Source organism: Rhineura floridana, chromosome 8, assembly GCF_030035675.1.
Source record: "Rhineura floridana isolate rRhiFlo1 chromosome 8, rRhiFlo1.hap2, whole genome shotgun sequence".
In the NCBI taxonomy this organism is placed as follows: domain Eukaryota; kingdom Metazoa; phylum Chordata; class Lepidosauria; order Squamata; family Rhineuridae; genus Rhineura; species Rhineura floridana.
This window is the reverse complement of record NC_084487.1, coordinates 51982154-51999883: the sequence shown is the minus strand read 5'-3', so window position 1 is coordinate 51999883 and position 17730 is coordinate 51982154. Positions and strand designations below refer to the sequence as shown.

General features: G+C 42.1%; 1 protein-coding gene across 2 annotated transcripts in view; it reads left to right on the top strand.

Moving 5' to 3' along the window:
- ANO4 (anoctamin 4) overlaps window positions 1-15508 on the top strand; it is a 163245-nt gene extending 147737 nt beyond the window's left edge. For both annotated transcript variants that reach the window (XM_061582834.1, XM_061582835.1), the window contains 4 exons: window positions 2201-2320; window positions 5283-5388; window positions 13273-13473; window positions 14977-15508. In XM_061582834.1, coding sequence (XP_061438818.1) covers window positions 2201-2320; window positions 5283-5388; window positions 13273-13464 — 418 coding nt within the window. In that variant the 3' untranslated portion in view covers window positions 13465-13473; window positions 14977-15508. The remainder of the gene's footprint in view (window positions 1-2200; window positions 2321-5282; window positions 5389-13272; window positions 13474-14976) is intronic.
- Window positions 15509-17730: the final 2222 nt, after the last annotated feature.

Genomic DNA, 17730 nt, shown 5'->3' with positions numbered 1-17730 from the left:
AATAGACAATATAAAAACTGACAAATCACCGGGCCCGAATGGCATCCACCCGAGAGTTCTCAAAGAACTCACATGTGAAATTGCTGATCTGCTAACTAAGATATGTAACTTGTTCCTCAGGTCCTCCACCGTGCCTGAGGACTGGAAAGTGGCAAATGTAACACCAATCTTCAAAAAGGGATCCAGGGGGGATCCCGGAAATTACAGGCCAGTTAGCTTAACTTCTGTCCCTGGAAAACAGGTAGAAAGTATTATTAAAGATAGATTAACTAAGCACATAGAAGAACAAGCCTTGCTGAAGCAGAGCCAGCATGGCTTCTGCAAGGGAAAGTCCTGTCTCAGTAACCTATTAGAATTCTTTGAGAGTGTCAACAAGCACATAGATAGAGGTGATCCAGTGGACATAGTGTACTCAGACTTTCAAAAAGCTTTGACAAAGGTACCTCACCAAAGACTTCTGAGGAAGCTTAGCAGTCATGGAATAAGAGGAGAGGTCCTCTTGTGGATAAGGAATTGGTTAAGAAGGAGAAAGCAGAGAGTAGGAATAAACGGACAGTTCTCCCAATGGAGGGCTGTAGAAAGTGGAGTCCCTCAAGGATTGGTATTGGGACCTGTACTTTCCAACTTGTTCATTAATGACCTAGAATTAGGAGTGAGCAGTGAAGTGGCCAAGTTTGCTGACGATACTGAATTGTTCAGGGTTGTTAAAACAAAAAGGGATTGCGAAGAGCTCCAAAAAGACCTCTCCAAACTGAGTGAATGGGCAGAAAAATGGCAATTGCAATTCAATATAAACAAGTGTAAAATTATGCATATTGGAGCAAAAAATCTTAATTTCACATATACGCTCATGGGGTCTGAACTGGGGGTGACCGACCAGGAGAGAGACCTCGGGGTTGTAGTGGACAGCACAATGAAAATGTCGACCCAGTGTGCGGCAGCTGTGAAAAAGGCAAATAAAACTGCCGATACCATAATGCCGTTGTATAAATCTATGGTGCGGCTGCATTTGGAATACTGTGTACAGTTCTGGTCGCCTCATCTCAAAAAGGATATTATAGAGTTGGAAAAGGTTCAGAAGAGGGCAACCAGGATGATGAAGGGGATGGAGCAACTCCCTTATGAAAAAAGGTTGCAGCATTTGGGGCTTTTTTTTTTAGAGAAAAGGCGGGTCAGAGGAGACATGATAGAAGTGTGTAAAATTATGCATGGCATTGAGAAAGTGGATAGAGAAAAGTTTTTCTCCCTCTCTCATAATACTAGAACTCGTGGACATTCAAAGAAGCTGAATGTTGGAAGATTCAGGACAGACAAAAGGAAGTACTTCTTCACTCAGCGCATAGTTAAACTATGGAATTTGCTCCCACAAGACGCAGTAATGGCCACCAGCTTGGATGGCTTTAAAAGATTAGACAAATTCATGGAGGACAGGGCTATCAATGGCTACTAGCCATGATGGCTGTGCTCTGCCACCCTAGCCAGAGGCAGCATGTTTCTGAAAACCAGTTGCCGGAAGCCTCAGGAGCGGAGAGTGTTCTTGCACTCGGGTCCTGCTTGCGGGCTTCCCCCAGGCACCTGGTTGGCCACTGTGAGAACAGGATGCTGGACTACATGGGCCACTGGCCTGAACCGGCAGGCTCTTCTTATGTGTCTCTCCTTGAAACTATGAAAAGCAAAGTAATTTTCCTCAGCCCTTTAGTGCATTCAGGCCTTGAAAGTCTGTGTAGTCACTCCAGTTGGTATCCCTGCACTTCTAGGCATATTCTCCCAATATATAGCTTTCTGTACACTGTGGGATTTATTTTTACATAATTATTTATCTACTGTTTGCAAAAGAAGTCTTCAAAATTGGAACCTGAGGTTACGCACCAGAAAACCGTAACTTCTTTGAAAACTGTGGAGATTTTTGAGTACTTTCAGATGCCTAAATATAAATCTCCACAACTGATGTACAGATAACCTGAAAATTGATTTGGGAGAACTATTTACTCAGCTCTTCTTGAGTGGTTTACACCAACCATAAATCTCAACACCTGATTCGGGTGGTTTCTACATCAACTGGAGGCTTAGCTACCACTAACAGAAGATTATGAGAGATCTTTCCATGGACATGGATTGTCATGAGTTTTGTATCAAGACATGTGAAACAAGCATAAGGTTAGAAGGCTGTGTTCTAAATGGAAAAAAATTTCTTTCCCAGGTGTATGGTTGGCTACGTTAATGCAAGTTTATCAATATTTCAAATATATGACTTTGAACAACGTTCACTACCATCATCAAATGGAAGTGAGTTCTCTGGCTCGCCATTAAAATATTGCAGGTAAAGAAACATATGCAAAAATACTGCCATGTGCATAATAATTTTTCTATTATTATTAGTATTATCTTAATTAAAAAACTACTCAAGGCTAGAAATCCGTTGGCTAGTTCGAAAGCATTCCATCAACCTAACAGACCAGGATTGATCCGGGTTTGTTCTTTGTCTGCTAGCTGCTGCTTTTACCAATCTATTTTTTCCTTCGCAAAAAATATTGATATTAATGTCAATATTTTTAAAGGAAATATCAATAATATTAAAGATAATATCAATAAATGAAAGGAAAAATCAGTAAAATTGTTTTTAATATCAATGTTTTAGAGGCAGATTTTTTAAAAAAAGATCTATTTTTTTTAAATAGCTGCAGAAAATTGCTACATAATAATCCGATCTGCAACAGCAGAGAGTAAGTGAATTACTGTAATGGAAAATTCAGTACCAAATCCGGTACTGTGGGATTCTAGCATGTGGGATTGTGTGGGATTCTAGCACGCACCTACTCGAGGCAATGCACAGCTTTCTGAAAACAGTAAACTCTTCAAAACAATAAAAAATCAGCCACAGTAGATTTAAAAGTCCACCCACAGAACAATCTAGATTTAAAAGTCCACCCCCAGAACTATCTAGGATATTGCAGACCTCTTTCTCCATGGAGGCCTCCTTGATGTGTCTGCAGGAACCTCCATGTTTGTTCATCCTCCTAGGGGGGGAAAGGAACATGTTGGGTGGGTCAGATTGAGAGACATCCCTGACAAGGGAAGGAAATGTAGACAAGCTGGCATATTTATTTTTTTCTCCATCCAAACTCACCTGCTCAGGCCAGCATGAGACTTGGCAGGACTCTGGATTTGGCACTTCTTCCACCATGGGTTCTCCATCTCATTAAAGGTAAAGGTGTCTCACACTTATAGTGCGAGTCGTTTCCAACTCTTAGGGTGACGTCTTGCGACGTTTACAAGGCAGACTGATGGATGGAAGGCTGAGTGGACCTCGACCCCTTTTACCGGAGATTCGACTTCCTCCTTCCATTGGAATTGAACTCCGGCCGTGAGCAGAGCTTTGGCTGCATTACCGCCGCTTACCACTCTGCACCACGGAGGATCTGCTCCATCTCATTAGATTGCTTTTTAAATGAGAATATATTGACAAGCCATCTGAACTGAGCAGTGAACTAGTATAACATAGTAGCTAAGAGCAGTAGCAGATAGTGAGGTGGGGCGGCAGTGCTTACCTCACCTGCTGGTAGTGGAGTCGCTGCTGCTTACCGCAAAGTGCAAGGTGGGGAGGTCCATACTATGTAAATGCATCAACAAGAGCGCCACATTGGCTCCACTAGTGCATTTGCAACTCACTGCTACCTTGCACCTCCTACTCTCCCTTCAGGTAAGCAGCAGTGAGTCATGTGCCAGGAGGTGAGGTAAATGCTTCCACCCCACCCCGCCATCCACTACTGGCTAAGAGGCTAAGCTATGAAGCAAGCAGTCCCCGGTGCAAATATTTCTTCCATGAACTCATTAGGTGGCCTTAGGCCCCTCCCAACACTGCATTTCCTGTTATTCTGCCCATGAGCTACTGGGCCAAGTTAAAGGTTGTGGTTTTGGTGTACAAAGCCCTGTGCAGTTTGGGACCAGGATACCTGAAAGATCGTTTTACCCCTTTTACACTCAATCGATCACTACACTTTGCAGATGCGGGCTTCTGGCAGATACCATCTTATCAGGAGGTCATTCCGCATAATATAGGAAATGGGCCTTTAGAGTAGTGGCACTGACCCTTTGGAGTTCCCTCCCCTTAAATATTCAACAGCCACCATCTCAGTTATCTTTTTGGACCTACTGAAGACCTTCCTCTTTCAATAAGCCTTTTAAGTAGAGACCTTATCCCAGTCTGCATCTGTGCTCGAATTGCTTTTTAAGATATTTTTAAAGCTGTTTTTTTAAAAAGTTTTAAAGCTTTTTTTAAAAAAAGTTTAAAGGCTTTTAATTTTTAAAAAAGATCTTTTCAAAGATGTTTTAATATGTTTTAGTGTTTTTGTTTGCCACCCTGGGCTCCTTGTAGGAGGAAGGGCAGGATATAAATTTAATAAATAAATATATTCTGGCTCTAAATTTTGAAGGCAGAGAAGATCATTTGGAACCACTTCAGCTTCTGTGCTGTGAAAATAGCACAGCACTAATAGTAACTGCTTGTTCTGACTTTCAAGACAGACAATAATGGAGGAGATGCAGAAATAGAATCTGAGTGGGAAAGCAGGAAAGAATTGAAAAAGGGAGTACAATGAGCAGAGCAAAAAGTGGTCATTTATCCCACTGAATATTGATATGCAAAATTGAAAGATTCGATAAATTTTATCATGTTGCAATTTGTTGCACTTAATGTGGATTAATCGTAGTGTATTTTGCACTGTTGCTAAGTCTTCCTACTCAAATATGCAGACACATTTGAAAAGATAGTCATTATCAACATGTAAATACTTGCCAAAAGTGGGGTAGGACATAATTGCAACAGACATTGCAGACTGGCAAATCCATGGTGGTGCTAGATACACTACTGCACTCTGAACAGGTCACCGTGTCACCGTGACAAGAAGCAGTTCCACTTCCAGTCCCCATTGTCTATCTACTTCCTTTCTGTCCCTCTTGTGCTGCAGAACCAGAGTACTGTGCGCACAGGAAGGCAGAAGAGGAGTGAGTATAAATAACTATACTGCTACCAGTCTCATGCAATCTAGGATGAAGTCCTTCCAATTTAAAAATATATTAGAAATTCTCTGAACTTTCCTTGCATGAATGTTAACATTCAGAGGCATACCACCTTTCACAGGAAGCGTTCCCATGCTGTCCTGATTTACCTGCTAAAGACCTGAGATTCTTTAGCCACATTAGGAGTTTCTCATGATCTGCCAGCTCCTTTAATATCAGTTGCATTTATATGGACAAGACTGAATTCCTGTTTGGCTTTTTAGGTACAGAGATTATCGTGACCCTCCTCATTCTCCAGTGCCCTATGGCTATACGCTACAGTTCTGGCATGTCTTAGCTGCACGGCTGGCTTTTATTATTGTATTTGAGGTAAGTTTTTAGAACAAAAGGCTTTGCAGAATTCAAACTCTGAAATTTCAAAATTTTATGTTGAATTTTTAAATCAAATTTGATACTATAGATCAGGACAAAAGAAGAATCTACTGGTTAAGTCTGTATAACAGATCCTAACATAGCATGGAATCTATTGCAGATAGGATGCTGGCCAATTGCATGATTAAATCCCAATTCCAGATTTGGAATTTCTGAGGTGACCTCTAATCCTGAATATAGCATTTTTAAAACATCCTTTATTAACAGAGAAAAAGAAAAGAAAATATGGTGATTATCCTCTCTGATTCCTAGAATTGCTGATGTTCAACTAGAAATTATGTGCTTATGTAAAAATGTTTAAAACATTTTCAGAGCATTCTAAAATTCTATGCAAAATAATCATTAGTAATTATTGCCTTCTTGTGTATTGCTGCTGCATTTAATTATTGTACTTGCATCTTTCCATATTGTTATGTTGCTTATGACTAGCTTTGTAAAATAAGCTGTTTACACATAATTATTTTTATTATGTGTGAAATGAAGAAAACCCCAACAATCCAAAACATGGGAACATGACTGGATATATAAAAAATACAAACAGTTTAAGCAGGAAAGTCCAGCATGGTATGAATATTTTCAAATAAGTTTGGTTATAAACAAACATCTAAGAAGCAATAAACGATTAAGGGAATTAACAAAACTTGAAAAACTACTGATAAGCAATAAAAACAATTTACTGTCAAAGATTTACAAATTACTTTTTAAATATGATAATGAACCAGGACAAGTAAAAGAATTGATAATTAAGCGGGGGCAAGATATAGGGAATATCCTGATGGTAGCATTGAAAAAGCTGTGGAAAGACACAAATTCTCTTTGAACATGATTGTAAGAGAAACTGGTCATAAAACAGTGACTCAGTTGTATATAACACCAAAGATAATACATTTTAAAAAATAAAAAATATCCAAACAAGTGCTGGGAATGCAAAAGGGGGGGGTTACTGTCATATTTGTTGGGAATATCACTACGCAGAGATACTATTAAAAAAACTATAGTAAAAATTGTGGGATATGAGAAATTATTAGAAACATGGTTTTTCTTATTAAATTATTTAGACTGTTTAGTGAAATCTTCAATTTGCCTTTATGTGGCACATCCATGCTGTTCCTCTGGCAGAGCAGACATCAGTGAGTGGCCGTGGCTTGTAGTTGAACTGCAACATTGCTGCCGCAGCTCGGGCCACTAGACAGAACAAAACAGAACAATCTGAGAACCTGGTTAGTTCTGCTGGGTGGAGCCTGGGTGCAGACTGAAGGCAAAACTTGTTCCCTTTGGTCCGTGCCTGGACTATTTAAGCTAGTCCAAGTGACGGCTTCATCATTGCCATTAACCTATTCCCCACCCTCCTATGTTCTGATCGTCTTTGCCGCAGGTGATTGTTGGCTTCTGGTTGACAAGGCTGGGAAGAAATTTTACTCACACCACAGTTGGCCTTCAGGTGTGATGTTTTCCCCTTCCTCATAATGAAGATATACATATTGGTTGTAATTATGCATTGTTCTGTCACAACATTTGGTTACTTGACTCTTTTTAATCAGTGTTAAACTTTCTTATACTATTGTAGCTCAGTGATAAGAGCACATGCTTTTCATGAAAATGGCCCCAGGTTCCATCCTGGGTGTCTCCAAGTACAGTTGGAAAGATTCCTGCCTGAAACCCTGGAGAGCTGCTGCCAGTCAATGTCAACAATACTAAGCTAGATGGCCTAATGGCCTGACTTGGTATAATGCATCTTCCTGTTTCTCTTGTGCATGGAAAGATGATCTCAGGTGGGTAGCTAGCTCCACCTAGCGGCTGAAGGCAGAAAGAACGCTGTTGCATTTTGCAGGAACTTTCTGCTCTCTGTAGCCCTTTGCCACAGTTCTCTTTCTGCCTTCACAAAGAACAGTTGATTAGGCTCTCTGCTGCTTGGTTCAGGCCTGTATAGTTGTCTTTGTGTTGTCTATTCTACACTACCTATCTTTCCTTGCCCTTCTCCATTTCTCCCTCTATATTTAAAAAAGAACAAAAACATGTTTCCCCCCCCGCCCGCTTCCTCAGCGGGCCCTGGCACTGGGCTGCTGCTGTGGGAGGTCTACTCAATGGGGGAATGCTTTCCCGCTGCCTGCAAGGTAGATGTGCTCCCCCGTGTTACTTGGGCGCACTTGGCATGAAGAAACCCCAAGGCCACTTGGCGCCATCGCAACAGTGGGCCCAATGGCAGCATCCAAACACCCTCCCTCAGCGGGCTACAGCTTAGGCTGCCTCTGGAAGCCCCTCTAATCGGCAGTGGATTCTTTCCTGCTGCCGCTGAAACCTTTTTTCTTCCCCCACCCATTTGCTGCTTGGTGCACAGAAGCCTCCAAGTTTACAAGCCTTGCAGCAACGACACACCAGCAGCCCTAATGACAGTCTCCAAGCCTCCAGTTGGCCCTTCCAGCTGACATGCCTGCAGCCCTCGTGGCGCCCTCCGCAAAAGGCAGCAGCCTCACCAGGAGCACACCACTTTTAAGTTCTTTCTTGCCCCAATTACTGACCATAACCAAGGAGGACTTTGAAGTTCAAGGCGAAGGTCACCTTGGTCTTCCCCCCCTCACAGGAATCTCTGTTGGATTAATGGCCACCTGCCTCCCGCGTAAGTCCCACAGCTTGATTGCCCCCAATGGGGAAAGCAACTTGCAAATCAGCTGTCCCAGCCAAGAGGTTCAAACCACTTCGGCCTTCCCCCAAGTGGGACTCTGTGCCAGCTCCTTTACCAAGACAGGCTTCAGACGCAAGGTAAGGAATGACTTCAGATGCAGAGGCAGCATTAGTCCACCACCACCACCAGCAAGCACAAGGTGGCTGAGGCAGGTGTATTAGCGGGCAGGGTGGTCTCTGTCGATTTGGGGGATCCTAGCAACCAACAAAAACTTCACAACTTATGCACAGAGGCACTAGCAGACTCACACAGCACTGTCTGTAGGGCACAAAGGGACTTGGAATTTCTGTCAGACGGGGGAAGATGCCCTACACCTATCCTTTAAATGACATTTTCTCTACCAGATCATCTCCAGAATCTTTCATGGGCTTCTAGGACACGCAAGAGGTGGGGGAGGGAGTGCACAGCCTCATTGCCATCATGCTCAGCCTCTACAGCTGCAGTTGTCTTCTAAGATGCTTCAGCAACTAAAAGAACAACAGAGGGAATCTCTTCTGTTGGACCTGGCCAGAGACCTATCCGTCTCCTCAGTGCCTACGCAACACCCTACGGAGAACAGAGCAGCGTCCGGAGGATCCAACCCGGCCTCATCTAGAGCACTTAACTGTGCATCACCAAATGCCTATGCCACTGCCCAGGGCAGGCATCTCCACCCTCTGGAGGACTCGATGACTGACCCAGCCAACGAGTTAATTTTTCTAGATGAAGAAGAGTGGAGCAGGGATTCGGAATCTGAGGAGGTTTCAACCAACAGGATATTCCAGGAAGCTCACTTTCTTCCACTCTTGTGTAAAGTCATGGAAGCACTTAGTTTAAATTCCATGGAAGATCTTCCAGCCTCAGCATCTAGAATTTCTCGATGTGTCCAGACCTAAAGCCTTAAACTCCCTTCATTGCTGCCTAAGGGTCAGAGTCAGAGTTCGACATCCCATTGCAATTTAAGAAGTCAGTTCTAATTGCAAACACATATTATACCCTGGAGCAACACATCATGGATCAGCTGAAAGTCCCCTTGTAGACACCCCCATAGTGAATCTCCTAAATCTGTCTTTGAACCCCAAGGACTCTGATGCGCACCTTAAGGATCCAGCTGAACTCAAAATGGAACAGGACCTCAGGAGATTCCACAAAGTTAGTGCACTGTCCATCTGGGCAGCATCTGCCTCTTCAGTATTTGCTAGGGCCTCCCTTCTCTGGCTGGAAGACCTTTTAGAAGGTCCACAGCAGGACCCAGCACAAGTTCACAAGTTTCTATTGAAAGTCGCCTGGGCAGTTACTTTCACGGCAGATGCCTCTATGGATGCCATAAAATTTTCAGCAAGGTTGCTAGCAGCTGGCATCTTTACTCACAGGAGCCTTTGGTTGCGCCATTGGGAAGCCGACCCATGGCCCGCTCCATCCTGGCCTCTGAACCCTATGTGGGAGGCAAGCTGTTCAGCGACACCACCCTCGAGGGTGTCCCAGAAACTAAGGAAAAGAAAAAAATTATGCCTTTAACCAGAAAGAGGGATGACAGGAGATCCTTTCAAAGATCTTTCCACTCCTACCAAACGTCCCAATCCTTTAGAGGCTCCAGAACAGCGGGAAGACCAAAGGAGAGACGGTCCAACCACCCCTTCTGGTATAGACAGTGCAACCAGGTCAAGAGCCAACAGCAGTGCTTCTCCAATAGGTCCAGATTCAGAAACCAATTGCGAGTAAATAAACACCAATTTTAACGTCAGCACTGGTGGGGGGGGAATCAAACAATTCACACATCGCTCGAGGGAGACTTCATCGGATCAGTGGGTGCTGCAGACCCTCCAGGATGCGTTACGGCTGGAATTCACATCCCTCCCTCCTCCAAGGTTTATCCCTTCTCCCATCTGTGCAGCTCCAGACAAAAGGGAGAGGATTCAACAAGCAGTTTCTCATCTACTGCAAACTGCAGTAATACCTAACAGGAGAGAGGCTTTTGAGATATTACTCAATCTTCTTTACAGTCACGAAAGAAGACGGCTTGTACAGAGCGGTACTCAACCTCAAGAGCTTGAATGAGTATGTGAAATACCACAAGTTTCGCTTGGACACCTTGATGACGATCAAGGAGGCTCTGAGACAGGGAGACTTCCTCTCATCAATCGACTTGAAGGATGCTTACTTACATGTTCCCATATTCCCTCTGCATAGGCACTACCTCAGGTTTGCAGTTGGGGACAGCCACTTCCAGTACAGAGCTATGCCATTTGGCCTATCGACCGCTCCCAGGGTCTTCACAAAAGTCATTGTTGCCCTGGTGGCCTACCTCAGAATACAAGGGGTACATGTGTTCCCCTACCTGAATGACTTCCAGTGGTTCCCATCATTGCACAATGCCTGGGAGGATCTAGACATCACCATGGCTTATCTAAAGGTCCATAGCTTCCTAATCAATCAAGGCAAGAGCCAACTGTGCCCTTCCCAGTGCATAATCCACCTCAGAGCCACTATAGACTCGCAACAAGGAATGATAACTTTGGCATAAAACAGGAGCCACAAGATTCTCATGACAATATCACGCCTCCTGTCTTCCCCTTCAGTAGACCTCATTCAACTTGCAGCAGCCCTAGGCTTGATGGTTTCAACCTTCCAAATTATTCCATGGGCACGTCACCACTCTCAACCTCTGCTGTGGGCACTGCTCCCCTTCCAGAGTGTGATAGCAGCCAGACAGCTCCTGAGACTGGAACTGTCACCAACGGTCCATTGTACCGTTCTGGGATCCCTGTGAACTCTCATCACATTGGATGCTAGTCTCACAGGCTAGGAAGCCATATGCCAGGGACAGATGGTACAAGGAAATTGGTCACTTCAGGAATCCTCTCCCCCCATCAACGTCCTGGAACTTTGCGCGATTTGACTGGCACTGAAATATTTTGTGGAGTCATGCCAGTTGGGGGTGGTACTTGTCAAAACAGACATGTCAATCAAAGCTCATTTAAACTATCAAGGGGGCACATGTTCAGTCCAACTCCAGAAGGAAGCCTCACTTTTGTTCCAGTGGGCGGAGACCCATCTGGACTCCATCGTGGCAGAATACATGAGAGGGGAAGACAGTGGGCAAGCAGACTGGTTAAGTCAGACAAAATTGCATCAGGGAGAGTGGATCTTCACCCGGAGGCTTTTCAGCAGATGATAGCACACTTCGGAAGAGTCGAGGTGGATCTCTTCACCACTCATCTCAGTTGCCAGTAAAAAGGTTCTTCATGAGATTTGCAGTGCCGGAGGCAGAAGGAATAGATGCTCTGACATCCCAGTGGCCTCTAGGACTACTATATGCCTTCCCACCACTTCCCATAATCCCCAGGCTGCTCCAAAAGATCCGAGCTGAGAGGGTAACAGTTCTGTTGGTGGTTCCATTCTGGCCAAGAAGACCTTGGTTTCTGGAGCTCCTCGACCTATTGGTCAATCCTCCGTGGCAGATTCCTCTCAGGGATTACTTGTTGACTCAAGGGCAGCTGCTACACCCAGACTCAGGGTGGCTGGCCCTTCATGTCTGGAAATTGAGAGACGCCATCTACTAGGAAAAGGCATCTCTCTTCCAGTAGCGGACACAATGATGGCATCTTGATGTCCATCCACTGTAAGAATACACAAGAGTACACGGAAGGCCTTCTCTGCCTGGGCGCGGAAAAAGAACATGGCTCCTAAGAAAGCAGGTATCACTTAGATCATTTCCTTCCTGCAAGAGAGTTTATAATTGGGACTCAGACCTAACACAGTGAAGCAATAGGCGTCAGCTTTCTCTGCAATCCTGTCCAGATCACCAGATAATCCTCTGGGATCTCATCCCTTCTTCTAACGTTTCCTTTGTGGAGCAACGATGTCTGCACCACCTACAGTACATCTTTGCCCAATTTGGGACCTACATAAAGTACTAATGGCACTCCAAAATCCTCCCTTTGAGCCACTTAGTAAAATCCCTCTTCGTCTACTTTCCTTTAAAGTTCTGTTCCCTGTGGCCATCATCTTGGCCTGTCGAGTGTCTGAGATTAATGCCCTTTCTGTCAATAAACATTACTGTGTGTTTCATAAAGACAGAGTGGTCCTCCGTACTGTCCCTTCTTTTCATCCCAAAGTACTGTCTAACTTTCACTGTCAACAAGAGATAGTGCTCCCTTCTTTCTGCCCCAACCCAGTCCATCCCACTGAGAAGACATGGCACTCACTAGATGTGTGGAGAGCACTAAAAGTATGTATCTCCAAGACAAAATTCATCCACAGGACAGATAGCTTGTTTGTGTCCTTTCACCCAGCTTTGTTGGGAAGCAATGTGTCCACTTCAACACTAGCCAGGTGGATTAAGGCATGTATTACACTAGCATACAACTGGCTGGAATAGTGGCCCACTCCACTAGGGCAACAGCCATATCAGTAGCATTCTCCCGCAATGCTTCTCTCCTACAAATATGTAGGGCAGCTACATGGGCTACTCCGAATACATTCATCAAACATTACAAAATAAATACTTATGCCTCAGTGGAGGCGGCCTTCGACAGTGCTACAGCATGTTTTCGCAGACCAATAATGGTCAACAGCCCAGGAATATTCCCACCATACATGGGTCAGCTTTGGTATGTCCCACCTGAGATCATCTTTCCATGCAGTGGAGAAGAGACATTTGGTCTTACTGTGAAACGGTCTTCTCTGTGCATGTCAAAGATGATCTCAGGGCCACTCTCTAGGAGGGCTGGGCTGCCAACCTTTCTTCCCCTGTAGGCCTTTAGCAGACAGTATGTAAGTATTGTTTGTTTCTGCCTCACATTTTTGTTCTTATCATGGCCTTTAACCATATACTTGGCTTGTCATCAAGAGAACTGTGGCAAAATGCTACAGAGAGCAGGAAGTCCCTGCAAAATGCACCAGCGCTCTTTCTGCCTTCAACTGCTAGGTGGAGCTAGCTACCCACCCGAGTTCATCTTTGACATGCACAGAGAAGACCGTTTCACGGTAAGGCCAAATGTCTCATTCCTGTCTGTGTGGCAGAACAGAATTAGAGATGCAATTGCAAATGTATTTTTACACTTTATATTTGCTAAGTGTATTATTATTTAAAAGTTTTTCAATTCTGGTTGAACTTTTATACCGACTTCACACATTTTAATAACTTTTTTTTACAGCACCTGGTGTTTTGTATAAAACACTTGATTTCTTATTTAATCCCAGATCTTCCTAAAGATCTGAGGGATCGTATGAGGAGAGAAAAATATCTGATCCAGGAAATGATGTATGAAGCAGAACTGGAGCGCCTCCAGAAAGAACGGAAGGAGAGGAAGAAAAATGGGAAATCTTATCACAATGAGTGGCCGTAACTAAGCTGGGTGAGTGTTTCTAAATTAATGCATCAGTTCTATAGTGTGAAACAAATTGCCCAGATAATTTTAGGAACTCTGTAATCTTTCAGGTAACCAACAGTTTGGATTGTTGTTTTATGGTGTCACTAGGTAAGGGTGCTCAATCATAACTGAAGTCTGTAGTCTGCAGTACTTCTCCACATTTATTTATTTTATTAAATTTATATCCCACCCTTTCTCCTAGGAGCATTTAACATATTTGCAGCATCAAAATGTTATAGTCATGATATATTCACCCCATAGGTGCAGCCAGCCACACAGAAGGCCAGCTCAGCAATATACTATATTGCACATAAGTCAGTGTTCCCCACACAAGAAGAGTCTCCCTTCATTTTGGTGTGCTTGTAGTGCTACGTTGTAAAAGTATATTCAGCCCTTCCTCTAACCCAAGTACAAATTACTCCAATTCTACCTGCATCAAGATGAGAGAGACTCCTTTCTCAGGGAGGAGGGAGAGGGGGGGAATAGCAACTTTGGACTGAACTGGATACCATCATATACAGTCACTGATAACTTTGATTCCTAAGTCTGAGGATTCAGATATACATCTGTAGCTTGGTGTGCATATATCCCATTAAGAAAAAGCTCCAGCAATATATTTTAGTGTTACCTATGAGCCACTGGGTTTCAAAATTTTATCATTTTTTACTATTCTAATAACAATGCTATCTGTCCTAGGATTAGGCTGTATACTGATGAAATCAAAATAACCATACCCAGCTTAACTATTTCAATGAGGCAAAATGAGAAATAAAACAGTTGGTAACTACCATTACAGTTCAGGTAGCTGACAAGTGACAATATAAATGATGTTGGATCATGTTACTGTATGGCATCCTGTGCAAGGTCAATCCTGTGATACTTATAGCATCATATATTGTTTCCTGGTGATTAAAAATCCTCAAAATGGTATGTAGGTTTTGTTCAATGTAACACAAGAATATATTGTAATATAAGTTTTCTGATAATGTCTTTACATTGGTTTAATAAAAGGTAATTTATATCATCCAAAAACTACAGTAGGGGCATTAACTTTATTTGGGCCAACTGAATGGCTTTTTGGATTTGTTCTAATGGACCAACATAGCTGCCTTATTATTATTATTATTATTATTATTATTATTATTATTATTATTATTATTATTATTATTATTATTATTATTATTTGTTTTGGAACTGATATCATATATCTCTGCAGGTTCAACATGATGTATTGCTGCCATTTTTGGTAGGAAGACATAATGTTTGATCATGGGCCCTGTTTCTAAACAAGAAATTTCCCCTTAGTCCTTTATTAAACAAAAATATGTGCAAATCAAATTACAGTCCCCCAAAATAAAAAATTGCACTCTTGAACTCAGGTACACATTCAAATTCCATTAATTTCACTTGGCTTGTGTGTACATAACACTACCCTGGCATCTCTTCCTGACTGGATACTATTTGCTATTATTGTCATTGCTGCTTAAGTTTGCAGGTTATATTCCATTGCTTACTACAGTTCCACAAGAATACTACCTTCCAGAGAATGAAAAAAAGATGCAACCTTAATCTGACATAGCAAACGGGACAGAACATTTTAAGGAGTTTTACTGTGATCATCTGCAAATGACTGCTAGTCATATGTCATTCTAAACAAAACAAGCATGCAACTCCAGTTTTTAAAATCAAGAAACTTGTATACTGTGGACTATTTTTCAGCCTGTTTACTACTTTTTTGCATTATGTTGTCATTTTTTCAACTCTTCGAACAGTAAATATACATATAAATCTGGGTACTTCAGTAATGCCTATTATAACTGCATCTCCTACTAAGATACCACGTACATCAGGCACACTGTTTACATATATGGTAATTTTTTTGTTTTTCTGCGGGGAGATGTCATATATCGTACATATGTATAATATATACAAAGTATATAGAGATTATTTATTGTAAATAGCAAAAAAATAAACCTGGTGAAAAATGTCAAATTTTCACATTAAAAAAAGATATCAACATAAAGCCATGTTTTAGCGCCTCTATAATGTGATAAAATAAACTTTAAAACAAATTATGGATTAAATTCTTGCTTTTGTGTCTTAGACTTAAGATCATCAGAGACCTTCCTCTTAGTGCCATTTCAAGATATTTGGTGAGTGAGCATGAGTTATAGGGCCCTTTCTGTAGTGGTGCCAAGACTCTGGAATACTCTCCCAATCGAAATCTTTCCTATTCATCTCTTTCAACAGAATTTGAAGACAAGTGTCTTCAAACTTTCAATGGGCTTTTAATGTGTAATGCCATTTTATTGCCTCATATTAAAAAAAAATTAATGTGTGATATCTTTTTCCATTGCTGTCAGGTTTCTCATTTCTATTTTGCTTTTAAACATTGGTAATTTTATATTTATTTAGTATCTAGAAAAAATTCTAGGCTGCTTCACAATAAATATAAAAAATTATGCAGTATTCACTAAAGCACAAAACAAGAACGTATATATAAATTAAATATATCATAAAATATAAATACTAAAATACAACAGCAGAGGTTTAAAAATAGTTGTTGTTTTTTTAAAATCTAACCTTAAGGGTCAGGAAAGGCCTGGGCAAAAAGGTATCTTTTAGGAGGCGCCAAAAACAGGTAACTGATGGTGACTTACAGATTGCAGAGGGAAGTGTGTTCCAGAGTACAGGGGCAACTATGGAAATCTCAACCTTCCAGATCATTGTCCTACAATCAGTAAAGCATAGTGCCACCAAATAGGGTTTTGCCTGAAGACCAAGTGGTTGAAGAGGTCTGTATATAAGGGGACAGTCTTTCAAATAGCCTGGTCCTTGTTTAGGACTTTATATGTCAATAACAAGACCTTGAATACACAGAAGAGAAAAATGTTTCATTGCCCTTCATCAAATACAACTCAAAAAAGAACACAGTTAAGGTAAAATACTCACTTATAAATTATATAAAACTAAGATTTTTAATTTTCCATAGAATAAAATCAATAGTATAAATAAATATAAGGAAAGTACTTCTTTATCCCACTTATAGGCTACGGCCAATTAAAAATAATTGATCCTAAAAATGTAATGACTAGATGCATTTCCATTAGTTTTCTTTAGTGGCCAAATATTTATAGTCCTTATGCTTCTTTACAAAAAATAAAAATAAAAAAGATCAATGAGAATTTTTTGAAATTGTTTGGATGTCTACACTGGAATTCCATCCTCAGAGTGATGGAATCTATTGGATTTCTGAAAGCTTGGAGATTTTCTAGGTAGCATGGTTAGTGCTCCTGTCTTACTGTGGAATGGCTAAATGAAGAGGGCCATTGACATGATTGCTCCTAAGTGCCCTGTCCAAAGCTCTTTAGTTTCCTGAGCTCTGGGCTGTGACGTCGGCCTATCAATGGAGAAAGTGCAGCGGGCACAAGTCTCAGTACCAAATCAACCAGGTACAAATGTGTAGTCCCACCTGCCATGTGACAATGGTGATGGCAAAAAGAGCATATTTCTCAGCCTCCACTGTGTCTTCTGTGAACCATTTCATAGAGCTGTTTAGAATGGAAAATTGCCTGATTCATTAGCCATGTGGTAGCATTAACAATGGATCACTCAATAGCCTGCTGTGTGATTTGCAAAGCATTTTGAGGGCAAAATTGTTTGGATTCATGCCCGACTTGATACCATAATTAGTGCAGGTCCATTGGAAGTGCCTGGAACAGCATCTAGTTACAGCTTGTGGGATCAGTTTAAGCTGTTGTAGTCTGAGGACATGGACAGGGCACTAGCAGTGGGGAGGTCAATTACATGTCCTCTCAATCCTGCCCATCATGGTTACTTGAAATCTAGTAGGAGGGAATTGACATTACGTGAGGAAGTTATGATTTGTGGCCATATGGAAAAGGCTCTCCTTAGACACAGTCCCTGTGTCCCTTCCTGGATAAAGTGATTGAGAGGGTGATGCCCAGCTAGCTGCAGTTGTACCTGGAGGAAGCTGATTATCTAGACCCTAGTCTTGTTCAGCATTGAAACAGCTTTGGCTGCCCAATGTTGACCTTTATCAAGAGAGATGGACAGGCGAAGTCCAACCTTGATTATTCTCCTTGATCTCTCTGCAGTTTTCAACACCATTGACCATTGTGTCCTTCTGGTATGACTCAGGGTTAGCAGTTGGAGGCACTGTATTACAGTGGTTCTGCTCAACAGTAGCACTAGGTAATGGCTCCTTGAGCCCATGGCTTT